The sequence below is a fragment of the Nannobrachium achirus genome, assembly GCF_963921795.1.
Source record: "Nannobrachium achirus genome assembly, chromosome: 13".
Taxonomy (NCBI): domain Eukaryota; kingdom Metazoa; phylum Chordata; class Actinopteri; order Myctophiformes; family Myctophidae; genus Nannobrachium; species Nannobrachium achirus.
Genome location: NC_137833.1, coordinates 26,986,138 through 27,013,936, shown reverse-complemented (window position 1 = coordinate 27,013,936; position 27,799 = coordinate 26,986,138). Strand labels below are relative to the sequence as shown.

The 27,799-nt window shown below is 44.5% G+C and overlaps 1 protein-coding gene across 1 annotated transcript in view; it reads right to left on the bottom strand.

The window, feature by feature from the left end:
• The window catches only part of LOC308296965 (signal-induced proliferation-associated 1-like protein 2), a gene marked incomplete at both ends in the record, with an annotated part of 82,867 nt that extends 57,317 nt beyond the window's left edge, over positions 1-25,550 (bottom strand). Inside the window, 6 exon segments of the mRNA XM_080740331.1 lie at positions 1,490-1,593; positions 2,316-2,490; positions 11,163-11,351; positions 14,062-14,195; positions 24,088-25,492; positions 25,494-25,550. Of these exon segments, the coding sequence (XP_080596457.1) occupies positions 1,490-1,593; positions 2,316-2,490; positions 11,163-11,351; positions 14,062-14,195; positions 24,088-25,492; positions 25,494-25,550 (2,064 nt within the window).
• Positions 25,551-27,799: the final 2,249 nt, after the last annotated feature.

The window sequence follows — 27,799 nt, the reverse complement described above, 5'->3', positions numbered from 1 at the left end:
CATCTTCATCAATCTTTAGCAATAAGATAAAACTTTACCATACAACTTTATAAAAGTATAGATCATTTCCACAAAATATTATTTAATGCAGTTTTAATGTAGATGGTGTTTTCCAAAATGGGTTCTACATAGTGTCAATTTTGTAGACGTTCATAAGAAAGTTTTATTCCAAAGATGGGTATCTACTTTTTCTAATTAACACATAATTTCATCCCCTCCCCCCCAAAACAGACCTTCAAACTGGGATTAACTACCTTTGGCATAAATATAATTGCTGTCAGCAGGATCCCAAATAATTTACAGAGAGCAGCGTCAGTTGATTTAGTTCTATCGAAGACATTCCAGATCCTTTCTGTCGACCCCGATATCACATTCCAGATGTCGGCGAGGTTAGGATCAAAGCCTTAAGACAGCACCAGAATTATGGTCCCAAGACACAGAGCTCAGACATTTCATTTCAGGACTTTATTGTTGAATGAATAGACAGTAGGCAGTTAACCTGTTTCCCAAAAGGTGCGAAGGAGCGGATGGGTAAACAAACAGGATTAGAGATCACGGAAGTGAATTTGGAAGGGAGGAAGTAGGGATGAGAGGGGTGAGCTCTGCTTGGGCTGGCGGAAAGATTACCACAAGGGATTAAACGCTAATCCTGCACCACCGTCAGATAGTATTGTGAGGGTAGGGAAATTGAGGAGAGCGAGAGAGAGAGAGAAATAAAACCCTCCAATCATGGCAATCGGAAGCCTCTAGGTGCAGGGGACAGATGTTGGGTATCTTAAGTGATACGTCTTATTCTGTAAAACAGCCACTAGCCTATTTGCTAACCCCTTCGCAGGGCTTTAGCATATTTACTGCTGGTATCTCCGTGGACACACAAACACACACATACACACAAACAGGTTCTTTTCAGGGTATCAAGTAGAAAGTGCTGTTCCCTTCATCCCAATGCTGCACGCACACACACACACACACACACACACACACACACACACACACACACACACACACACACACACACACACACACACACACACACACACACACACACACACACACACACACACACACACACACACACACACACACACACAAGGCTGAGAGGGTGAACTTAACATAATCAGGGCTTCACCGGGCCATCACTCGCCGGCCCGCCACCGGATCCAATTAATCCCACTTGTTAGCACAGACAGATTTAGAGCCGGGGACGAACGCCACGCCAGGTCTGGCCCCTGGGGACACGTTGATTAAAAAAGCTACTACCGAGAGCGTCGCCATGGCAACGCGCACAGTTTCAACTGATAGGTTATTACCGCGACGAGAAGAGGCCCTGGGGAAGATTGGCAGGCGGCGCGATTGGATGTATCCTGAAAAGAAGCCGCGCGGCGTAGGGGGGACTTATTATTACCGCAGCGAAGGACCGGGCTCACCGACGCGGCTAAACACCAAGGCCCGGTTTGCTCAGGGTTGGACGGGAGGACCGTATACTGACCTGCTGTCGGTTGTTGGGCGTGTAGGGGAGCAGCGTGGACACGTGGAACATCAGCTCGTAGTCCTTATAGGTGGTGTACAGAGAATGGGTGCCCGTTGAGTCCGCTAGAGAACACACATAGGAGTATAGTTATCTTGGAGGGCGGCCTCATTCAAAGACACTGTTTTGTATAATGGGGACTTCAGGGGTAATTTATACTTGGCCACGATTTTGCAGTCGAAGTGCAGTAACACTACAGAGAGGATCAAGGGAGGTTTTTCCACACACAACAATACTGCAGGCAGCAACATGGCAGGCAGCAGGGTCAGGCTTTATTATTTTTAAAGTATTATTGTTTTCATGATTTCTTTTACTATTAATGATTATTTCAGTATTGGGAGTGTAACACTCTGTATATTAAAGGTGATAGATACACCATGCATTTAAAAAGTATTTATGTCATATTGTTTATGTCCCAAAAACGTTTTTCAAAAGGTTTGAGGCTAAATTACCACTCCTGAATAGAGAGCCTCTCTCATTTTGAATGGCTCTCAGAGCATTTTCAGCTGCAGTACCACCTTTGGCCTGAACTTCGCCACCCCCCCAAAATCTTTTTGAAAAAAGTGGCAGCAAATCTGGACAGCCTGTTTTGAGAACCTGTGGGATGCTTTTAACCTCCGCCTTCCCAAAACCAGAGAAAGACACAGCGGTCAGAAATGGGACTTTGTGAGGATAGAAGGTGCTAGTGGGACCCCAAAAAAAGGTTTTAAAATAGGAAAAGTGAAATTTCATGGTGTATCACCTTTAATGTTCTTTTGATGTGAATGAGGCGTATTTATGTTCTTACTCTTATTGTCCAGCTGTGCCCTGTACTTGGTGAAGCCTTTGAGCCGCACCCTCTGGCCCAGCAGGTCCAGGAACTCGTCCAGGGCCGGACCGGCGCTCTCGTTGTTGTACATCTCCTCCTCCGTGCTCTGACCTGCCTTGCAGTACAGCACTCCCACCTTGTGCTGGAAGCTCAGCTGGAATCATTCACACCACACACGCACGCACACACGCACGCACGCGCGCGCGCGCGCACACACACACACACACACACACACACACACACACACACACACACACACACACACACACACACACACACACACACACACACACACACACACACACACAGAGGAAGAGTGTATTTGCAATTATTTGTGACACCAAAGAGATCGATTTATCAATTCGTAACACAGAGAGTGTACAGACGTACATTTGTGCATTAAATGAGCACTCATAATTGTACAATGTAGCCTATTCTGTAGAGATGATCTCTTTCACACACTCCAACTCATACATAAATCAGACATGCACACTGCCCAGCGTGTTGGCGGATGAATTCCCAATTTCCATCCTATACCACAGCTAATGCAAGGGCCTTCACGAATCTCAGTGCCAACCAGTTGAAATCCCCTTTTGTAAGGCAAAGCTATATGGCCTCTCCCAAGCTGTGGGCAGAGCATAAATCAACCTGAGCTAATAGCTGCTTTTGAGAAGCAGCTGTGGAAGAATGGGCGAATAAATTGCAGACTAGGCGGTAAATTGCACGCGTACAACAATGATCACCATGGATTATGGTGGTATGCTATAATATAAGCTACTATCAATTGCATTTTAATCCTTCGCAATAAGACTATGTGCAATATGCATATAATATCTTTCATTTGTCATTGACTCCTCCACTGTTATCTGTGCTGTAGTTAAACACAGCTCTCAGTTACCTAAGCCCATCAGTGGTTTGTGACGAAGAGACACCGTAGGTTCTAATTAAAACTCAACATAAAAGCCCAGCTAGCTGGCCCTAGAGGCCACGCTATATAGCTGCTCCTTATACTTTCAAGTATATTGTCTCAAGGATTAACATACACTATATTGTAAACAAACACTTGAAAGTGAAATAAAATAAAAGTACCATAATTTTAAAAAGTGCCTCAAATAGTGAGGGTTCATGCTCTGAAGAGTATAAATTGCTCTCAGCAAGTTCCATGAAAATCCATGCAATAGAATTTGGGGTATATTGTGTGTATTGTATATTTAAGTGGACAATTTGGCCTCATGGTGCTGCTGGAGGAAAGGCTATATGGGGTCACGAAAATCACTAGGGTTCATCCTCCGGGGAACATGAACATGCACAGAAACTTCCATGGCAATCCTGTCGGTAGTTTTGAGATATCTAATTTGGGACTTACAGTAAGTGTTGGACCGACTGACCAACATTGCCGAGACGAGCAGAGAGAGGACAAAAATGATCTCTACCTGCTGAACCATGAAGTTATAAAATCATTCATCCCTATTAAGCCTAATTTTCACTTAGTCCAAAGTTCACTGAAAGCAACAGATTTTCAGTTGAAAATCTGTCATTTTCGGTCATACAATGAAGCATAAATCAGGCTTTACACAGTCCACTGACACCAGACATGGTGAAGAAGGTAAAATAAAATAATAAAAAAGACCTGTTGCCTCATAATCTCAACTGTGCACATCATCTCGACACAAGGTCAACGTGGAAAGACAGAAAGTCTTGGTGAGCGCAGACGGGAGCCAAGAAGTAATCTTTAAAGTGTGAAAAAAGGGGAATTGCCTGGGCTGCTGTGTCTATTTTCCTCCCTCATGTGGGTTAACCGTTCACTGTGTGCGTCTGACACCGTTGTCATGGCGACTGCAATGTAGGCCTGAATCTTCTGGCTCCTGCAGTAAGTGAATGGTATTACATCATCAAGCCGCGTGGCCTGTGACACAGCCTGATAGGCTGTGATATGGTGTCTCTACCGACGTGAATGCTCACTTAACCCCAAGCTCCTCCTACAGTAAGTGACCAATCGCACGTGTGCGTATGTGTGTATATACACGTTGTTGGGCCCGTAGGTCGCTACTTAGTATGAAAACCTCCAGCTCATGTCTGTCTGTCTGTCTGTCTGACACCTCATCCCAGCTCAGCAGAATGATATAGCTGACCTGTTCTGAAATCACCTCAACCCAGCTCAGCAGAAGGATATAGCTGACCTGTTCTGACATCACAATGACGTTGCAAATGAATTCCGTCCTTGTCCCTTTTAAGCCCATATATGGAGATCCCTGATGTCATCAATATTAAGCCCATGTGCGTCACAGTGCGTGACACCTCATCCCAGCTCATTCATATTTGGGAAAATATGGCCACATTTTGTCCAACTTAAACAACCAACCGCAACACAAGTCACACTTGCAAATGAATTCCGTCCTTGTACCTTTCATGCCCATATATGGAGATTCCTGATGTCATCAATATTAAGCCCATATCTGGGATTTTCCATATATGGACATATTGTGTCAGTCTCATGTGGTCTATGACATCAAACATCTATGATGTCAAACGTCAGTGGGAAAATACGGCCACATTTTGGCCGACTTAAACAACCAACCAAGTCTGTGCATGTTTTTGGTCAAAGTTTATCCTGTTAATAGTCTTTAAAAGACAAAGAAGCGGCCCCACACAGTAGCCAAAGTGCCAATATTTGTTTTAGGACACAGCGGGAAAATTGATCTCATGCCAAAGCGCCAGTGCTCGCCCAGCAGTCTTCTGTCACCCAGGTGGATGCATGCACGCGCCCATGGGTGCGACACACACACACACACACACACACACACACACACACACACACACACACACACACACACACACACACACACACACACACACACACACGCGCGCGCGCACACACGCGCACGCACACACACACACACACACACACACACACACACACACACACACACACACACACACACACACACACACAAACCCACAGTAAGACGTCTTACTGCCTACTGGTATAGTAATGTGACACACACACAGTAAGACGTCTTACTGGTATAGTAATGTGAGTAGAGTGGCCGCTTGAGAATCGGAAGGTTTACGGTTCGACTCACAGGACTCACAGTTCTATTAAATTGATGTTGAGTAATTTGTCACTGTACATTTACACATATGTATGTGTGTGTGTGTGTGTGTGTGTGTGTGTGTGTGTGTGTGTGTGTGTGTGTGTGTGTGTGTGTGTGTGTGTGTGTGTGTGTGTGTGCAGGGAAATGTGCATGGCTTTATTTTATAGTTCTAATACATGTTTAACCCTTCGAGTCGGGGGATATCTTCAGAAATACTGTCATATCCTGGAATAAATTCCTTACCAAAAAAAATCTTCACCAATGTGTTTGTAAAGGTGTCTAGTAACACATCTCACAAAGACTGAAATTCAGTTTCCCTAGGAGAATCCTTGACAGCTGCTGAAAGTTGGGGTCCCATTAAATTAACTATACAGGATAAAACACAACAAAATAAAAATGCTTCAAGTAGCATGTGAGGGGTCAAACTAGGGGTTTTTCATGATTCTGAATCCATTGCAAGCATTTATTTTGCACAAAAAACATTCCTTGGGCTAAAAAAAAAAAGGCCTCACAACACTATGGTTTAGTGATTAGTCATCACTTTTCACAGATTTTTATGCGAGCCCCTTCACCCCAAGGAATGTTTTTTGTGCAAAACAAATGCTTGCAATCGATTCAGAATCATGAAAAAACCCTAGTTTTACCCCTCACATTCTACTTAAAGCATATTTATTTTGGTGTGTTTTATCCTGTATAGTTAAGTTAATGGGACCCCAACTTTCAGCAGCTGTCACGGATTCTCCTAGGGAAACTGAATTTCAGTCTTTGTGGGATGTGTTACTATATACCTTTACAAACACATTGGTGAAGAACATTTTTGGTAAGGAATTTATTCCAGGACTTTTTAAGATATCCCCCGACTATTCTGATTATACATAATCTATCTTTGGTTCATGGATGTAATAAAGTACAATGCATCATGTTCTGTCATGGTAGTTATTTCTTAATAATAATAATAACTCAAATTTATATAGCGCTTTTCTAAGTACCCAAAGACGCTTTACATGGGGGCAAGAGAAAACTAAAAAGTTTAAAAAAAAAGAAAAAAAAAGTAAAAACTTCTTACTTTATTTGTACTAAACATGTACAGTATTAGGACTGTAAAATAAAGCTATAAAGTCAACCTTTACTTTCCTAATGAGTGTATATATGCCACTAGTTCTTCACCCAGAAAAAAAAAGTTTTCAGTGGTCTCTCCATACAAGGGCGTGTCACAAAATGTGTCAATTCACACCCGATAACCTTGAAATGGGAGTGGGACAACCTGACGTAATAAATATGTCACTTCTTGGGTCAAATCGCACCTGTTAGCATTGAAATGGGCAAAGCCACGTAAGCCAACTTGAATACAGTATGATTTGCATGGTATTCTCTGAAGTGCTTTCGATGTACAGTAGTTGGGCTCAGCACTGCAGGAAAAGAATACGGGGGAGGGAAGTGCTTCATTATATCATTATAAGAAAAGAAAAGATGTCCCATCTAATGGACTTACTGTATTGTATGGCTGTCTGAGGAGCTGGATATAAGCTGACATTAAAACAGAACGGTTTTCTCTCTGCACTCCATTCTCTCCCTCATCCTCTCTGTGTCCATTGCTGCCTGGAGGCAGTGGAAACCTGCCCTCCATAATGAAAAACCTAAGTGGACTGCATAGTATGGAGATGGAAGGGGACTTAATGAGGGGAGAGAGAGAGAAATGGGAACGACGGTCCCTTTGGACAGCAGCGCCGAGACAAACCTCGGAGATACGGCCGTGTCCTGAGCCAAGTGTGTTACACAACATCACTGACTTTTGTCTGTGCTGCAGTGTGCCCGCCCGAACAGTACAAGCCCCAAGGCCACAAACACAGTCTCATAAACCCTGACTACACTGTTTGTACTACTTTGTGCAGATATATCTATTGTGACGTCTGTACTTTAGGCAGGTACCGGTGCGTGTTCTGCAGCAAGCAATGTGCCAAAATGTAAGATGCACGTAAAGAGTACTCCGAACTAAACTATAAATTCCAGGAATCTCTGCATGTATGCAGGTATGTATGCATGTATGTATAAAATATGTATGTCCTTCACATAACATCCAATTGATTTCACACTGGTATTGCCAAGGACCCAGTGAAGTGCAGTCTTGACTTTGACTGAAGTTGACTGGATGAGGGGTTATCCAGAACCGACCCACTCAAAACAGGCACCTGTTCCCAACAGCAGCCATGATCTGAACAGACCAATATATATATATATTTTTTTTAAGATTTGTTTTGGGGTTTTTATGCCTTTATTTGACAGGACAGTAGACTGACAGGAAATGGGGAGAGAGATGGGGAATGACATGTGGCAAAGGTCATCCGGATCGGGAATCGAACCGGCGACGCCAGCAGGCATCATAGCCTAGTATGTGGTACGCGCCTTGACCACTACCCCCTGAACAGACCAATATTATACACTACTGCAAAATATTGAGCACAAGGACCCGGGTTCGAATCTGACCCGACTTGTCTCTCTCACATGTCTTCTGTCTGTCCCTAATAAAAATAAACTAAACATAATTTATATATGAAATAACAGCCACAGAGGGTTGTTATGGGAGTAATCCCCTGAACCTGTAGTACAATCACCACTGATCTTTGATTGCTTTTGTACCATAATCCAAAAGCTTTTGACAGCTTAACATAATTTGGTGAAATGCGTTACTATTCAGATGACAATCATTCTGTCATTTTACAAGCTTTTGAATAGTCTTAACAGATGTTCTTCTGGTTGGTGCCATTCTTTGCGATTTCTATGGCTCGCCATCTAAAATCACATCTCAAAATCTGATTACCTGCCAAATGCTTTTCCCAGTCCGGTCCAGCATGTAGCCATTTCACACCAATCTAAAATGTGATCTAAAATACATCCACACATGGCATGTGCTCTTGTTACAGTCATGGACCATTAGAACACAGTAATCTATTACGCTTTTTGACGAGGCAGGGAACTTTCTAAGCAGTGCTGGATTATGGCGACTGTGGACCATAATCGCTCCAGGAACATCTCACTCAGCAGGTGTCCTTTCTTTTCCCTGGCCGTGGAGAACGACTTGGCATGCACACACGCTCTTGCACGGGTATAATATGCATGCAATACACACACACAATGCACGCTAAAAGTTCAGTTAAGTTCCAGAGCTGAATTCCACACTCCAAACTAAATAGGTCTGCCAAAGCACTCTCATGTTCTCATCGCTTTATGAGATCTAAAGATTCTTCCTGCCGAATCTCAACTTCCCCACACAAACACATTAGCTGGGTGCTGAAAGCTTCGGGCCCAAAACTAAGATTATGGGGTGCCTAACACTGGCACGGTCAGCATCGCATTAATGATTAAAACAGAAGCGTACGAAAATACCAATGTGCAAATATAAGACTGGCGGCAACAGTTGTGTTTGGTTTTTAGGTCGCTGAGGTAAGGTGCCAGTTGGAACAGCTTCAAGTCTCGCCTCCTCCATGGCTCGTTCACAAAGAGCTCCAGGTTTCACAGACGAATAATTCCACTCCACGTTCGTCTCTCTCTTCGATGTCTCAAGGTTGAGTGTCAGTCCAGACAGCCTCTCATGTCGTAGGCGTGGGAGAATACTTAATACATTTAATCTTTTTTTACATAAATGAATTGCCTAGATTATGCTTTGTGGTATGACACATTGTGCTGCGACACATTGTGAGCTTGTAGATCGCAACAATACGTAAAAATTGATTAACGCTGCGTTGTGAGCTCGTAGATCGTCTGTTTTCACTACTTCTTAAACATTTGTTGTCTAATTTATGGAATTTCTTAAATTTTTCTTTGATTTATTCATGAAAAATTTACCTTTTTTTTTGGGGGGGGGGAATGTTTTTTGAAAATGTTTTAGACAATAATAATTTAGTAGAATGAGCTTGAGGAAGGTCTAACGACGATTTAATAAAATGTATCTCTGGAACGTGCAAGTGTGCGGGTATATTTCTTCATTGAAATTCATTAATTATACTGCTTTGTGACCTACGCACCTGCTTGAGAGGAACTACTGGGTGTGCGACAGTCTTCTCTAGACAATAATAATTAAAAACAAAATGTAGGAGACCAAAGAATTAAGGGACCCATAAAAAAAATGGGCCTGACCCAGTGTTTGGGAACCAGCAGACAGACCTTCCTCAAACACGTGTGGAGCTGATTGATGCAGATAATTGGCTTTGGGATTGTGAGTTAGAAAGGCTGTCATCCACATCCGCTAAGGATGGTCACTAAATGTGTGTGTGTGTGTGTGTGTGTGTGTGTGTGTGTGTGTGTGCGTGCGTGCGTGCGTGCGTGCGTGCGTGCGTGCGTGCGTGCGTGCGTGCGTGCGTGCGTGTGTGTGAGAGAGAGAGGGAGAGTAGCAGTGTGTTAAAAAGATCTGGACGTACAAGAGGGACATAGTTGACACATTCCATTATAAGAGCCTGTCCCTTGTCAGTCGGAGGGATGGGCCAAGCTAACCAATGCAATTACGTTAATAATCCAGTGATTCTCTCAAAGTTAGACAAGCTCTACACTACAGTAACACACACACACACACACACGCACAGACTCAGTGAGAAACTAAAGGGCTTAAGATCATACAATTAATGAATATCCTTCTTCTACTGTACTGTGAATGTGGAGTAGCTTTGGCTCTAATTTCCATTACCGTTGAAACACTGAAACGAGGATAATGGAAGATGGCGTCCTCAGCCATCCAGACATGATATCAACTCGGTTTCTCCCTGATGAAATACGTTGTGAAGATAGATGTTACACCGAGTCTGTGTCTGAGTGTCCTTTCAGCAGAAAAAGCATGTCAGAGAAATCGATGGCCACTACTGTGAGCCAGGGATTCATATTGATTCTATTTAAGTGTGATATTGGCTGTCCTTTGCATCCACCTGGGAGCCAGTGAATATCTTAAGTAGTGTTGACAGGCACCCCGCAGATGGCATACCGGTTCCTGCCATCCCAACATAAGCTTTGCCCCAGTAGTGTTATTTGCACAGATGCAAATTCTTACAAAGTACACCAATAGATCGAAATACCTCCATCAATTAGGGTTAGCGAAAGGAGGCTCCTTATTGCTAGACTGCGGATTCAAATCCACCCAGGAACACAACAAGGTGCCCTTGAACCAGGATGCGTGCGGCAGCATCCAATATGTGAAACTGTGTGAATGAGCAGGAGGGCTGCACTCAGCCAAATCTTAGACATATGCCATGACCCAGACAGAGGATTTGTCCTACAAAGTCACCCTGGCAGTACACTGTGGCCGTCCTACATGTTAAATTCCTGTCATCCTCTGCTGTGGAAAGCAGTTAGAATCTTGATTAGCTACCTTGTCAGACTTTGAGTTGAATTGAGTCTGTGATGAAGAAGCCATGAACTATGTCATCAATGTATTACCAGGCAATGTTTTGCCATGAGAAGACAAAACAAAAAATCTGGACTTGCTCTTTCTTGACATGGCATTTTCAGGGCAAAGCAGTTTCTCTTAATACAAATCGATGACCGTCCCTTTAGTTTTGTATTGTAGCAGCAGCTACAGCGCTAAGTTGACCGTCTTGACGATCTAAGATGTCAAACCATTGTTCACGACAAATGTGTTTTGCAGAGACGTGGACATTTTGTCTGGGAATGCTGATAAGATGACATGCAGTCTGTGGTCATAAATCCACGCGAACGTTTACAAGCCAACCGGTGTTACTGTACTCACCCCTTGCTCGTCCAGCTTGAGTAGCTGTTCCGGGACCTTGGGGGAGTTGAGGGCCAGACGTAGACACTGGATATTGAGCTCAGGGATCACATACTCCAGCACCTCCTTCAGTGGTAGTCCCCGGGCTGTCCCATGTCTCGCCGTGGACGGAACAGCATCTTCCAGGATGGCCCCGCGGAGCGTTGTGAGCTACGAGGACAGACACAATGTGAAGATTGACGTTAATTACACCTACTATACTGCCTATTGCACGACTGGTACTGTTCCTTTGCAATGCATCCGAGGTTCTACTGTCCTTGCGCCCATGTGTCACAGTCAGCATGTTACTGTTGACTTGATGAACAAAACTATTCTTATTTAATTTAAATCTCAGATTCAAAACCTATTTTAATGAATACAATGCTATTTTAACCAATCTGTGTGGCAGAGTACTGTATGTTCATACAATACACCGAACATATCTGCAGTGGTTAGATAGATAGATAGATACCTTTATTATCGCAAGGGGGAAAATTTGTTGCCCAGAGGCAGCACAGCAGTATAAGGCTATTTACAAAGTTACAGAGAAGTATGAAAAAGATAAAAAGAAACAAGAACAGAGTACAGAGTACAGTAAGTACAGTAAGAGCAAGGTACAACAGGAAAGGGAACGAATAATATATATACATAAAGTGTCTTAAAGCACGACTGTCAAAAAATAATACAGTGCCCAAATCAAAGTGACCATACAGTCAATGCTAGTTAGTGCAACAGGTATCTCTACATCAAGTCAAACACAAGCAGAAATACTAAAAGAAAATTACTAACACAACCTAATAGTGCAGTGTCCAAAGGTCAGAGCGATAAAAACAACTAGCAAAAAAGAATAAAAATAAACAAGAAAGGGTGATGCGGCAAGACGCACAAAAACACACCCTCCCTGGAAGGTCCTTAGAGGTCAAAGTCAGTGCAGATATAGTTCCAGTAAGGAAAAAAAGTTGGTTGGTCTCCCTACTCTTCCATTATGAAATTTAGATCCCGATGTCAGGTAGGACATTAATACTTTAGGTGGCAATGCCAAAGTTATTCGAAGCAGACAGTGCACCAGATTGGACATTAGATGCCCTCTCTGTTGTACTGTAGTTCGGCTCTAGTGTTGCAATTACCTCATTAGAACACAGAACTTACAATTTGGAGTTTTAATAGGGTGCATTGCAATCCAAAACTGCTGAATAATAAAGCATAACATGGATCACACATGGCTGATATGTGGGCTGATGTAATGCAGACATAACATCCTCATGAGATCATTATTTAGGCCAATATAGCACCATTACCGGCTCCACCAGACAACATTAAGGCACTCATCTGATAAATAATTGAGGTGGGCTAACTGTACAGACGATGTTTAGCAGCATTTTACTGTTCAGACCATGAATGTGTCAGTAATAGTTGATCTGTACTGCTTCAGATTTGCTTCACAAACCACCCCACCGTGCAACAGCACCCCCCATTTCATAGTGTGTCTGCAAAGCCTATGGGCAATGGTTACAAGCATAGACAATGGCTCTCTGGCAGAGATGCACGCTGAAAGGCAGACTAGTTTCCAGTCTCATGGAGGAAAGGGAGGGTGGCTGAGAGAGAGATAGATTTGCATGAGTTCATGCAGATAGACTTTCTAGTGATCAGGGAGTTGAAACAGTGTATGCAGTGTTACTCGCAGGGCTAGCATGACCCAGATAACACGCCTTTATCTGGAGAGAGAGAGAGAGAGCGGTGCTTCAAACCAAGACTGGCATTTAATATCAGTGACATTTCTCTGCCTGGTGCATCTGTCTCACCTGAATTATTCAGAGGATAGGACCACCCCGGCATCAATCAATGGAAGCTTTCTACACATGAGGGACCGACTGTTTGTGTGTGTCTAGGGCCTAGGCTGTACGTGATTTACTGCCATTGTACGTGCCTGCGTGTGCACACCCACGGTGCATGCTTGTCCACGTACGTGTGATGTGTTGGTTGAACTACTGTATCAAACCGACTCTCCGATAGACTGCATCAGTGTTTGCATGACTGACTGACTGACTGAGTCACACAGCTCTGCAAACCACTGACCTCCTTAATTTAGCCACAAAGGAGAGAGAGAGGAGAAAGTGGAGAGAAGAGAGAGTGGAGAAAAAGGAGAGAGGAGAGAGAGGAGAGAGAGGAGAAAGGGGAGAGGAGAAAAGAGAGAGAGGAGGAAGTCTCCACTTGTTGTTTTTTCGGTACTACTTAAACATTCCTGCACTCTTGCACTGCTTAACCAAGCTCTCCTGTCGAGCTCACCTAAACCAGCACCAGTCCAAAACCCAAGCAGGATTAGATTTCCATCTCTACCAGCAATATTGTCCTTTGAAAGCTTATTCTCCAGTGGAGCTGGGAGGCGCAGGTTATAAAAAGACGAAATCACCACCAGCTACCGTTTCTCTCACAGTGAGCGGATGAAACCTATTGAAATCTATTTTTAATAACCAAAGAAAAGGAAAGGGCAGTCCAGTCCCACTTTTTATATAAATGCCTTTATTGAGATGGACACTATAGAAGATCAGTGGGAGGGAGGGGAGAGAGGTACAGGGAAGTTTTAAAGGATTTGATCGTATACACAGTCAAATCTTCAAGTATCTATTTAATAATAAAGAAATAAGAATAAATAAACTGATTAATGTAGGATTAATAAAGCACTTAAACAAAATACAGTACAAGCTGTACACAACTTGTAGATTTGCTAGTTTTTGCTTCTTTTGTCAAGTTTTTTGCCTATAATGACATGACCAAAAGAGGACTGCCAGGTTGAAAGTTGTTAACCTTTGTTATATGTAGTTTATTTCCTTATAAACACACAGTAGTAGTGAAAGTAGAGCATAATTAGAACACCATTTACCTGGCTGGTTCTGAAGGTGACCCGGTAGTTGTGCTGCATTCCATCTTTCTCCTTCCCCTCTTCCAGCTTCTCCCTGCGGATGCTGACTGCCACTGGGCCCAGGTTCTCATCTACCCCAAAATAGTTCTGATGCTCTGCAGGGAGAACAAGTCCACTTAGAATTAGACAAACATAGAGGAAATGGTTTTCATGAAAAAAGACCACACAAAACATGACCTTGTATGTGGGATTTCATATTGATAAATTCACTTCACTGAGATGAGAAAAGAAACAATACTCCAGTTCATAAAAATATTATGGAGCTGTGAGAATTAACCATGAAACAGATCACACTGTAATGCTGGTACAAGAATCTGTGATCACTTATCTATCAAATGACCATCTCTAAAATTCTATTTGCTATTTGCAGCGTTGTAGGGGGTGTGCCCATTCAGAGTGCGTAGCTGTTTGTAACGTGTGCCCACTTGGCCACCGAAAGTGCTGCGTTGTCGAGAACTGCGGTATGGCTGCTTGCCGCGTTCTCAGAAACCGAAGAATGGCTGCTTGCAGTGATCTCGACAATTGCTCATCCAATCGACTTCACACTCGACACAACTCTTTAGGTCCTCGGCAATATACCCGCCAAGCGCCAAGTGTGAAAACAATTGGATGGGCGGTTCTCGTGATATGTGAAAGTCAGAAAGACAGACAGACAGAGATTCTGATAATTGATAAATTATTAAAAGTGCAAATGGTTTCAAGAGACCTGGCCCTGTCCTCTGGCAGATTTGTTGATCCCTGATTATGGAGAGCAGTGGGGTTCCACTTCAGATTAGAAGCCCCCCTCCTGTGGCTGATTTGACCTCGTTGTCTTTGTTATGGCAACAACATTTAAAAGAACAAGCCATTAGGACACAGAACGAGGCAGCCTAATGCTCATTTCATTTAGGATCATAGGATTTGTTAGATGTTTTACAACGTAACATTTGTTCAGATGCCTACAGCGCTTAATATCAACATGACAGCACTCTATTTGATTTGTAATTCAATCACAGCTTTACTAAATAACACTTCATCGGTTATTTTGTTACCCATACCTACAGTAAGAATCAATGTTTCTGGAGTGTCTACAGACAGACAGGTAGACAGACAGACAGACAGACAGACAGACAGACAGACAGACAGACAGACAGACAGACAGACAGACAGACAGACAGACAGACAGTAACACACACAATATAGTACAACAGTAAAATCCTCAATGTTTGTACAAATGAATGGATTGAGTGAGGATTTTTCTGTGTAAGCCTTCTGAAAACGTAAAGATATCTGTAAAACAATAACTGAGATAGGACAGGACATAGATTACAGTCAATTAACAATGGGATGAAAATAAACCTGTTTGCTCCCTTTCTCTCCAACAATCCAGGAGTGAGAGTGCACAGGGTGGGGTGTGTGCATAGGAGGAGCGGGGGGGGGGGGGGGGTTTGGGGCATGGATAGGAGCAGGGCTTTGCATAGGCACAGCAGTGCCTAAAGCAAACAGCCCCTAATCCAGGCTAAAGCCAGGGAGAAAGACCCAGGATTCAGCAGCACCACAACAAAAGAGAAACCTCACCAGGGGATTCGGGGCACAGACAATCTGAAAGCATCTCAGACTTCCAAAAAAAGAGGGCCAGGCCCCGTTGGAGCAGCCTTCCGGGGCGTGCCATGTCAATACACTGGCTGGTATCAGTGTTACCCTCAACAATGGGGTGGAGGACATATCCACATGAATAATATATGAACCATAAGCAGCAAAAATATGGACAAAGTATTTGAGGAATGCGAGGCTTGTCGGGCACATTGGGCTGATGGGAAATGCTCCATGAGGCATAAGGTCACATGGTGTGGGGCAGGGTGCATACTGTACATGCACACAACGGGGCCTCTAGGCATCCTAAAGCCCGAGTTATATTTTGTCAGATACGATGCTGTTGTCCCTCGCCAAAAATAACCGATCTACAACATCCGAGAGAGATCTGCTATTTTGAATGGTTAATTGCTACTTAATCAATTGTTACTTTGTCATAATTGGTTTGGATCTTCTGTGCGGTGGTCTAAATCAGACGGGTTGAGTGTTTTGTAGAGCCAGCTCTGCTCCCAACTCCCAACTGTCATTAATGTCATATCCTCTCTCTACCTCTCTAATGTATGTCCCCACTCTTAATGTTATTGTACAAGGTCCCTTACAGTTATACCATACCATGACCTACTATACATTTATCTATCTACCTGCTGTATATAGGGCCTATTATACATATATCGTCACTGTCGGGCAGAAACCTCGTATTTCAAATAATATTTTTCGTAAAGAAAAGCCCTGCTTCATCATCAAGACTATCGCACAAAACGAGTGAAAATAGCCGATATACCGCGAGGCGTTGTGTGCTTGTAGATCGTCTATTTTCACTAGTATCAATCATTTTTAAAATGATAAATACAAAACGGTTTTGGACATACAAGGTTTCCACCCGACAACGATGATATAATAGAATATAATTAATAGAATCTCTGTTTCTATGTATGATTGTCTTGTGCCTGTTGGGAAAGTTTGGTTAATATTATTGTACCAATTTTGTCTTAACCCTACCAGTGCCAGCCCCTAGATGGCGCCAAAGAATGCCAGGCTTTCTCCCATAGGCGAGCGCATTAGCATCCGGGGACTCACGTTGCAGTGACGCGCGTGCTCACGTTTGTGCACGTCATGGAAAGGTCCCGGATGATAATGCTAACAGAATAGCTATTCCCATTTTGTCATTTTAAAGATCATTTTTCGGCGATTTCGCCGTAAATAAACCTCGCGCCACATCCCTAAAAACACAATCCAGAGATATGGGCCTCCAAAGATGTGGTTTTTCATTGGATTCGGCGGCGATTCGCGGCTACGTTCGCGGCTCACGGCCGGCATGGCTTCCCCAGGATTTGGACCACTGGATTTTAAATTTAGGCTCAGGCTTCAGAAGGCCTCGGATCATTTTATTCATTTCATTAAAAATCCCGAACATGTTCGGGATAGGCACACTGGACTACGTTCCGGAAGCGGCGCTGAACATTCGGTGAACATTGGGGGTCTCAAAAATGTATTTTAAACCATTTTTAATGGAATATATCGTCGGACCATGTAAAATGGCTAGCTGGCTAGCGTAGGACGAGCCAGGACCACCCACGACTCTACAAGCAGCTCAGGGTAAGTCAATTAATTAAAAAAAAATTGTTTTGGATTGAACATATCCCGAACATGTTCGGGATAGGCTGAATGAATGAATGAGTTAAGGTCAAACTACTGTACATGACAGATAATTTATTAATTGTGCTGTTTGTCCCTCTATGATCCAACACAAAACCCTGTTTTTCTAACATTGTTATTCCAACAGCCTTGACACAAGGGTCTGATATTTAACTGGTAAACCATTTTTAAGTAAACAATCTTTATCCTTATGGAGTGACGGCAGGAAGCCGTCACAACAAGATTACACCATCAGTCAACAACTCTGTTATATTCTATCCACTGACGAAGGCCATGTCCGCCTGTGATTGACCTCTCTACACGATGACATCATTATGATATGACCCATCCTACTGTCTTACAGTAACTATATAAAATCATGTCAAGAACTGTCTATTAGGGCAGAAAGCAACTATGGGTGAACTATTGACTTGCTGTACTGTAGTTGAACTCTGCACTATCCTCTTAATACAATTATTACGTTTTGTGATAGCAAAACGTCTTTACCTAGCCCCTGGAAATCACTTTGGAAGTCACGTGGGCATGGGAAAGTGATAAATGTCCCCTGGATAGTCCAGGCGGGCGGCGTATCGTGTATTCCATATAGAGGCCCGCCCCTGAGTTTCAACAGTATGTCGAATCGGGTGCTCCTCCTGTAGTGGGCTTTGCTAGTCGCTCCAAGTAGCCCCCCTTGTTTGGTTTGGGAAGGGCGATATACGTGTCGGAAGGTATTTGGCCGGGCGGAGCCAGGCTGTCTTCACGTATATTAGCGTATTTTAGTGCCCTCACCATATAGCATAGATGTGGAATCGAGCACCACTGCCCACTAGCCATCCCTCGTTTGTGCCTCGGCACAAGTCGCCCTCCCTCGTTAAACCTCGCTGCCTTAGCAGTCAGTTCTACAACGGCAGAAGGCACCTCTTCACGTAGCGCTCACAACGTCGAGATCAGCTGATTGATTTTACTACTGTGGACGCATTTTTTGCATGAACTCGGGTTATAATTACACTGTATTGTTATTACTGCTTTTCTCCTTTTTTTTGTGAAGCAATCGTGATGTTTGTTCTTTACATGTGAAGCACTTTGAGCTGCAGTCTCTGTATGAAAGGTGCTGCTATATAAATAAAGTGTGTTATTATTATTATTAGTATTAATGTTAGGCCTTATTATCTGGGATAAATGAATTCAGTGAACAGTCCACTAACTGTGCGAAAGTAAATAGGCTACACTTTTCCACACAGCATGTTGAATAAGCTCTGCCGCGAGCTGTCCCCATCTAGCTCAGTCGGCTGACTCAAAGACTAGAACAGGATTTCTCAGCCCCTACGAGGCATTAACTTCAGTCACAATAAACTAAACTACTTCGCTACTATAGCATATAATGATACTTCTAGAGAGAGAAGGAAAAAGGCTTAAACGTTAACACTGAAAGTTGCACAAATAAGAATATAATATATTAATTTGTACTAGAAGTATCATTATATGCTATACTACTCACCCATCCAAAGGTCGCTTTTCGTTGTTGAACGTCTATTCTCCGCGGTGGGCAACCTCTCAGCACCAAACCCACTCTGTAAAATATATTATTTTTGTCATGAAATAAAACTCACCCACCTCGAACCAGCGCAGACACAACCCGGGAATAAGCGGCGGTTGAGTTGGATGCGTTTTATTTCATGCCAAAAATAATGTATTTTACAGAGTGGGTGGGGTGCTGAGAGGTTGCCCACCGCGGAGAATAGACTTTCAACAACGCAAAACTACCGTTGGTTCGGTGAGTAGTGAAGTAGTTTAGTTTATTTTTATTGAAGTTGAGCCCTCGTAGGGGTACAGAAATCCTGGTCTAGTCTTAGAGCTGTGTGTGCCACTGACACAGGCATCATCATAGCGCACACGCACACACACTGTATATGCGATCAGCAGGCATCTTTTTCACCGGCTCGTTAAGTAGGCTGATGCGCGATGGAGTGTTGTCTTTGTTTCTGTCCGTATTTATGTTCGACACGTGTGGCATAGACAGACACGTCACCATGAGAACCACAGCTGTCAGTGGAAGGGGTGTTTTACCACCGCCAGGCGGTGGCGTTGTGTATTGTTGGTTCCGTCGCCGCCGGCTGTGAGCTTAACGGTTTGGACCGCAACTGCGATTACGTCATAGCAGCCGTAGTCCCGCCTCACGTCGCCGTATTAGAAAGGCGCCACTTAATTTCCCTATTTGAAACCACGGCGAGAGTAGTTAGATGAACTGCAGCTCAGATTTGCCCAAAAGACGCCGAAACGAAACGTCATTTAGCCAACAATGGAGCAAAGTAAATTAGTTAATAAAGAAGCGCAGAATTGACGAGTATCATCATGCACTTTGCACAGTTTGCAGCACTGTGTGCAGTGGCGTAGGGGAGGGGCACGCAACCCCCGCAATGCAGGGGGGCCTCCAGCAGAGGGGGCCCCCACACAGCACACACCCAAATGCTCCCTACTGCTCCAGTCTAATTCTCTCTCCCCCTCCCCCGCCTGCTGGCCCAGTCTCCACACAGCTGTGTGGAATGTAGTTAATGAGCACTCCTTTAGCTTTCCCTTACCAAGAAAGGAATATATGTTTTGATTCCCAAAAAAGAAGAGCACAGAAAGGTAATCCACCCTCTCTCTCTCTCTCTCTTTGTTGTTGTTGTTGTTGTTGTTGTTGTTGTTGTTGTTGTTGTTGTTGTTGTTGTTGTTGTTGTTGTTGTTTGTACTAATGTTGTACCACTGGCACTTTGGCTGAAATATACATCAGAATGTTTGGAGCAAACATGTAGCTGTTAATATTATGGGCTCATTGGGCTGTATGCAGATAAATACATTTACTGCACCCAGCATTTAGCTAGTGGTCGTGTTGGAGCGCCTCAGTCTGCCAGCAGAGTTCATGTGCAACTTCTTCCAGAGAGATTGATTGATTGAAGACTTTATTAGAAGTTTGCATAGGAAAAGGTACAGTTTCATGACAGTACAGTTCACTGGTACAAGGTCAACTAAAAGGAGATCCTAGTAAGCTTTTCAGCTTATTTACATAGGAAACCTTTATGTATGACTCATATAACATTGAACAGATATAACTCCGTCATCATTTGCAAAAGGGCCCCCACCCCCCTCCTCGCAGGGGGGCCCCACAATTTTCAGGAATGATGTCAGCAAAGAAAAGGTAGAACGCAATGCATGTTTAGGTTTTCCTCTTGTCACTAGTAACAAAATAACTGCAGCTGAGCATAATTATATCCACAAGTCTCCCCTTCTCTTCCCCTCTCTCTGTTCTATTATTTCTGCTATGCCAGTCATGTGGATTAGATTTCTAATGGGACAATTTAACTCAAGAATAATTGCAAAAAAGATACAGTGTAGGGCCATCATGAAATAAAATAATTCATGAAGGGTATTTGGGTGCATAATAAATAAAGGAGGTAGGCTAGTCTTAGTTTCAGGGCCGTGCAGCCCATACAGGCAAAATAGGCAGCCGCCTGGGGCCCCACACAGGCTGGGGGCCTCATGAGATTTTTTTTTTTTTTTTAACTAACATGGGCATGGTGATTCAGCAGTGATTCATGGTGGTCCATTGGCTAATAAGTGTCAATTTAGGGGTCCTTGACATAAAAAGTGGTGTAACTTGGAGGGCGCTGGTTTAAGCTTCGCTTGTTTAGCCTTGGATCAAGACAGTCATAGGTCAGTCTTGTTAACTCAAATATTTACTTCTGGGGGTCCCTGGAACAAAATATTTTGGGATGGGCAGGCCATGGAGCCGCTCCGTGGACCAAATACATATCATTTGTGCATTTCCAGGGGTTAGCTGACATTTGGTGGGTGAACACTAGGCACAATCATTGTCATTTTGTGCCATACATTTTAGGCAGATTACCCCCCCGGACCCCCTGCGGCTTAACACATTAAGAAAACAACAAGCAACAAAACGTTATTATTGAAATATTCAATTCTAGTTTCAAACTGACTTATTGGTGTGCTGCCTCTTTCTTGGACTCTGACTGACTGTGGTGTTACTCTTCTGGGAAAGGATAACTTTCTAAAGGAATTAAAACATGGGAATTAATCTAAAACCCATCAGTGCCTTTTTCCAGAACCGTCCATCCGATCGACCTCACACACGTGGCGGGCGTATACTCCATAATAACTGGGGACAAAAGGGAGAGCAGTGCTGTTGAGTGAAAGCAGTTCTGGAGAACACGTACAGCCATACCACGGTCCTCCACAGCGCTGCACTCAGCACTTCTCCGGGGCCAAGCAATCGGCCTGCTCTAAATGGCCAAATGCCACACGCTCCAAACAGCCACTGTGCCCCCCCCCCCCCTCCCCTGACAACGCTGGTAGTAGCAATACTGGGAGCCAAGCAATCGTCCTGAGCTGACAGGTACGCTTTCCAAACGGCCAGACTGGCATTGATTCAGCAGTGTTTTAGTCATATTTTAGTCATCTGAAATGTTTTAGTTTTAGTCTAGCTTTAAATCTACAGTTGATTGGGTCGACTAAAATGTATTTTGGCGGGCCTTGATGGCGCCGTAATGGTAGATTTTACACTTGGTTGCAAGCTGAAAATAGCCTATCTGTTGTACCAGCTCACAACGCTCACCATGTGTTGTGGAGTTTGTAGATCTGCTATTTTGAGAGCCTAACAACTTAGCGCAACAAAACTTATCTTTTAGTTCTACTGGAACTCTCCTTCACTATAGTCCCTCCCTAACATTGTAGTGTAGTTTTTATTTGTAGACGAAATTGTCAATATATTTAGTCTTAGCTTTAGTCACGATAGCTTAGTTTTTATTTCATTTTTGGATGTGAAAAAAGGTAGTCGACGAAACATTTTCGTCACGGTTTTAGTTGATGAAATCAACGCAGCTTTCCGAACAGCCGGGCGGGCATTGCAGATTGCACTAGCGAACATACACCACTATTATGTCCTCCTGTGCAGTCCAGGTCTATGTGTGACCATACATGGTCATACATAGGCTACATTTCCTCTGCCTCCATCACAGCAGCCTAGCCATGGGGGACAGAGAGTGGCCTTTAGGAAATCAATAGGATCAAAGTCCAGTTCAGGGTGATAAAAGCCTGCCATAAACTGGAGACACTACGTGTGTGTGTGATTGTGTGTGTGTGTGTGTGTGTGTGTGTGTGTGTGTGTGTGTGTGTGTGTGTGTGTGTGTGTGTGTGTGTGTGTGTGTGTGTGCGCAGAGGTGATGACAGACCTGTCTCTTCAATAAAACGCCTATAGGAAAAAAGGTCATGGCCTAAAATCTATAGTTTGTACAGAGGGGGAAAAAAGGCGTAATCTAAAATTGCCTCAAAAAGCATCTGAAAACAACATTTCTACATCGTCCTGCATAAAGCACAGAAAGATCAATTATGTTATTATGTACACCACCAGGGACAATAGATAACACTGATAACCAGTGGTTGTTGTAGTTTTTGTGGGGAAAAAAATATTTTTCTGACAAATACATTTTTTAAGGCTGATGCCGATTTATTTAATCACTGGATATTTTGTGTGTGAAATTTCTTATGAAAATAAGTGAATAAAAAAAACATACTGTAAAACATTGTGTAAATAAAATGTGAAAATGTAAGTAAATGTGCCCTTTGTGAGCTTGTAGATCAGCTATTTTCAAATGGCCAAAATGTATAGGCTATAGGGCTGAAGTGGTTAATGTATAGGTTTTTGAATAATAATCAAAACCTAGTAACTAGTAACTAAAGTTTTGTCTCTCAGATGTTAGTGGAGTAGAAGTAAAGGTACTGGAAATAGCCGCCACTGCAGGCTTGCCTTGCATCAAGCTCACATGCAGCGTGTTTAACCGCTTACATTCTATACTAGTATAGTTGGATGAATGCCCAAGGGATTCCCAATACCAGTCCCCCTCCTGTTTTCACTGTACACTAAACTTCTTTACCGAAAATAGCTGATCTACTATTAGATCTGCTATTTATGGTTCCCCCAGAATAGGGATGCTAAGGTTCATGTGGTTAAACACTGTCCAGTGTAACAGTGTTGTGAAGAATTTCCCAATGTGAAAGGTGAAGCAGCTGTTTTTTCTCTTTTTGGGGAAGTACTTAAGAACGGGTAACCCAATACACCCATGAACGGGAGACACAGAGAGAGACACACAGTAGACAGAGAGGGAACAACAGTTACGGCATTCACGGTGGCGACGGGGTCAGGGCCGACACGGCGTTCCCAGAGTCGGAGCGCTGGGTCTTTTTAATGAGGAGTGCCGGTGACCTTGGCATGGTTTTGCTGACCTCATGGTTTCATGTGAGAGGGGTGCTCACGCTCCAACGTCCCCCTCGAGGGACAGCTGCAACACCCCCCCCCCCACTCCCCGACTCACCTCGCACTCGACTGATCACAGCGTCTACAGGGGCCGAGGGCGATACCGCAAGGAGGACACGGACACTCGTCTCCTCCTGAGGAAGTGAAAGGCACACCCTCACACCCGACACAAGTGCTCTATTGTCCGGACCCTTATATCATCTAGCACTACTAAAATAACTGGGCCGTCAGGAAATCTGAGGAGGGGCTGTTCCATTCTGTACGGGCTCTCCCTCACAATGCAACGGTATTGTTTCGAAGTGAAAACAGAGCGATTAGGATTTATTAGACTGTAGACGGTGCTAATCCTCAACAATGTGTCATTCATACCCCCTCAACAATGTGTCATTCATACCCTCCCTGTATCACCTGCCCACCGTCCCTGCGGGCACACAGACGACGTGTGCACCACGGCCTCCCCGATGCCTCACCTTTTCCGTAGAAGAACTTGTGGTAGTAGTACGCTCCCAGGTCGATGTGCTCGATGATGTAGCGCTTGACCTTCTCCCTGTGGATGGGCTGGTTCTCCCGTGGCACCTCCAGGACAGACACTCCGGCGTTGGTGCAGTGGGAGCTCAGGGACGACTCGAAGGAGCAGCTCTCCCCTCCACCGGAGTAGTTGGCACTATTGGCTCTCGAGAGCGAGATCCTCCGCTCGCCCTCGCCGCCGATCTCGTTGCGGAAGTGCGGGCAGTTCAGCACCAGGCTGCTGCTCTTCCCGTCGCCCTCGTCGAGGTCGAGGTTCTCCTTGGGGTTCAGGTCCTCCCTGCTACCCAGCGGGGACTCGAACACGGGAGGGCTACATGCCGACACCCCTCCTTCGGCACCGGGCCCGCCTGCCCCTCCGGCTGAGGCGGCCGAGGCCCCTGTGGTGGTGTTCTTCCTCTGGCTCAGAGTGGCTCTGCTCGCCACGGCTTCGCTGATGTTGAAGAGGACGCTCTGGACGTCGTAGTGGGCAAAGCACTTTTGAAAGCTGAGCGGCCGCCTGTCCTCCTCCATTGAGAGTCGCAGGGCGTCACTCTCGCTCTTGATGGTGCGCAGCTTCCGAAAAAGAGACGTTTCTGATGAGTCCGACTTGAGCCGCCTCATGAAAGACTTCTCCCTTTCCCGGCTATAGAGGAGCGAGCTGTCTATGTAGTCAAAGCCCGAAATGTGGACTATCTCACCCCGGGAGATTTGGGCTGCTGTCTGCAGACTGGGGGAGAGGGCCGTGTCATAGCGCAGCAGTTCGGGGAACCCCAAGGGGGGAACGCTACGGTGGTCCATGGTGTCCACCCGGTAGCCCCTGAGCATGGTGAAAAAGCCATCCCCGGTCCCCAGACCCTGCCTGTCAATGGAGGACGTGCTGCCGTATTCCCGGTGCAGCGAGGCCCCCGTGTTGGGGTTGACGGCGTTCTGGTCCATGATGTCCTCCGAGTCGATGTCACTTATGGTGACGTCGCTGTTGCTGCGCTGGCGGATGGGGTGGAGGCCCTTCAGCGGGGAGTGGCTGAGGAGGTCGCTCAGCGTGTACTTATCGTCCGAGTAGTCCGAGTCCAGGGAGACCGGCTCGCTTTGCTCGTTGCTTTGGTCTTGCTGACCATTCTGAAAGGATGTTATGACGCTCTGGTAGTTTGGTGAGGGCCGACCGTCCCACCCGTCATTCCTGGGGGGCCAATCGGTCACCCGGGCTCGGACACCCATCTTAGGCATGGCCGGCGTGCCGTTAGTTTTCCCCCCGCCGTCGGACTTGCCCTGTGCACTAGAGGCCGGCGGTCCCATGCTCCCGTTCAGGGCCTTGAGTTTCCGGCTGAACAGCTCCTCTGGCTGCATGGCTTTGGGGTGCCTCTCTGGGCCTCACCGCGGTTCCCACAACGTTTGAATTCTTGTCTGTCACGGGGCTCAAAACACTCATATCCTGTCGGCGGAATCGTTGTGTAGCAGACACTCGGCACCCCTCGTCTTTACATGATGCAAGTTGCTCATCGGGGTCCACGGGGGGAGGGAGGGGCGGGAGATCCTTTCTCCCGAGTCAGTGGACCGACCGTTGTCACAAGTCCATAACTCACAGAGGGCCGCTGGCACGACGACAGACACGCACCATTTGGGTGTCAAGGACAAGTGTCTGAGAAGTGTTGGAGCACAGCGGAGCGCGTTCTCCTTTCACAGCACTCTGCTAATTCAGGAGGACAGCTGGACCCATTGGATCTGTGGGACAGAAAAACAAAGACAGAAGAAATGTTAGCACGCAAAGAGGGGGCAGCCGGAGAACACTTAGTGAAACTGAGCGTTTTATATACCGGTACAAGAGAGGAGAAGCATCATGAAGCTTTTCTTCAAAGCAAGCTGTTAACACAAAGTCAAGTTCGGATATAAGAAATGTTTTATTATTGACCTAAATTATCTGTATTGTTTTTTCTCTCTTTCAAAATCTTTTTTATTTTATTTTACAAAGCCCAGGGGCGAGTGTACACGTCTTAAAATTGAATATATATTCCAAAGATATAAAACATAGAAATACAAATAGAAACTCCTTCCCCTATCCCACCCTCCCTCCACCCTCAATCCCCAGGACTGTATTCTTTTTTTCAATATTTTAAAAAGCTCCCAAGGTATAGAATAAGGGACACAGAGGGCTGTAGTAACCATGTACGTATACTGTAGCTATTCAAAGCACGGCATCATATACAGCTTAATACATTATATATACAGCTTAATACATTAAGCGGTTATTTAGAGTGAGTGCTGTTATGCGCTTATATGAGATAGTTATCTTCCTTAACAATGCTTAACAGATGTTGATGCTAGCTAGTACCAGCAACAAGAGGCAGATGGTCATTTATGTGTTTAGATGTAGATCTGTTCCAACGGCCTGTAGCATCATCACATCCACAAATCAAACAGGCAATTATGCGTGTTCAATTAAATTTAACCTGCATAAGTTGGTTAGGAGGAAAAGTAATGAGGCACAGTAAGTATTTGATACTTGAAATTGTGGACATCTTTTCTGTTCCAAAAACAGTTATTTAAGAGCTTCTCTGATGTGCAATTATTGTTTTAGGCACAAAACCTTTGCATATCTGAATTCATACCGGCACAGCACTATCTTTGTTAGCACAGATAACAGGCTGGCTTAGTTACCACAACGTATAATGGCTTTATCAGCAGAACGGTTTTACAGGAAAACGGCTTCACTATGATAAGACAGGAATTAACGAGTTAACATCCCCCCACACCCTTCGTCAGCTGGGGAATGTAAATAATAACAGCCAGCTCGTCAGGACAAAAGGCTGGAATCAGCAGCTATGTTCATTAACCTGCGGCGCTGCGGTCGGAAACCCTGACGGGTAAACGTCCTTGCTGCAACACACAGCCTCGCTCCCTCCAGGGAGGTTTTCATATGTCACAGTACAGGCAGCAAACTCCCAGGGTTTCCATATTTATCCATAACTAATGCCCCTGCAGACCATCTGTACATGTACATTTGAGGTGAAGCTTACATAGCTTAGTTTAATAAAACAAGAGAGGGTCTAATACAGTGGTTCTCAAAGTGGGTGCTGTGACGCAGGTCCAAGTCCAGGAATAATAGTCCCAGGAATAATAATAATATTTGGAACTTATCAATAACACTTCAGTTTAACCACTTAGTAAAACGGAGCTGAGACGCACTGTACTTGGTGCGTAGTACTTTGTCTACAGTACTTGGTGTACTATCTAGTGGTATCTACAGTAGGCCTACACCAAGTCTCTTCACCAAAAATAGACAATCTACAAGCTCACAACACGTCACATTGTAACGCCATGTGAGCTTGTAGATCGGCTATATTTGGTAAAAAATTCTTCAGCCTTTCACGGCAATCGGACACTGCATGAGTTGACCTGCTGGTGGCGCTATAACAGGCCAATGTGAAAATTGTGGCATTTGTTTCTTGACCTAGTGGGAATGTGCATGCAAAGTTTCATGGAAAAAAGCACAAGCTGCATTCATGATTTGAGGTATTTTGTTAAAAACTGACCAATCTTGCCAACTTTGGAAGCCAATGTTAGCCAATCAGGATGGAATATGAAATATCGGAGAGATACATCTTTATCACATTACTGTAGAGATACTCTGTACTGATTTGTTTGATTTTTGGAACAAATCTGAAGGAGTAATATCAAAAA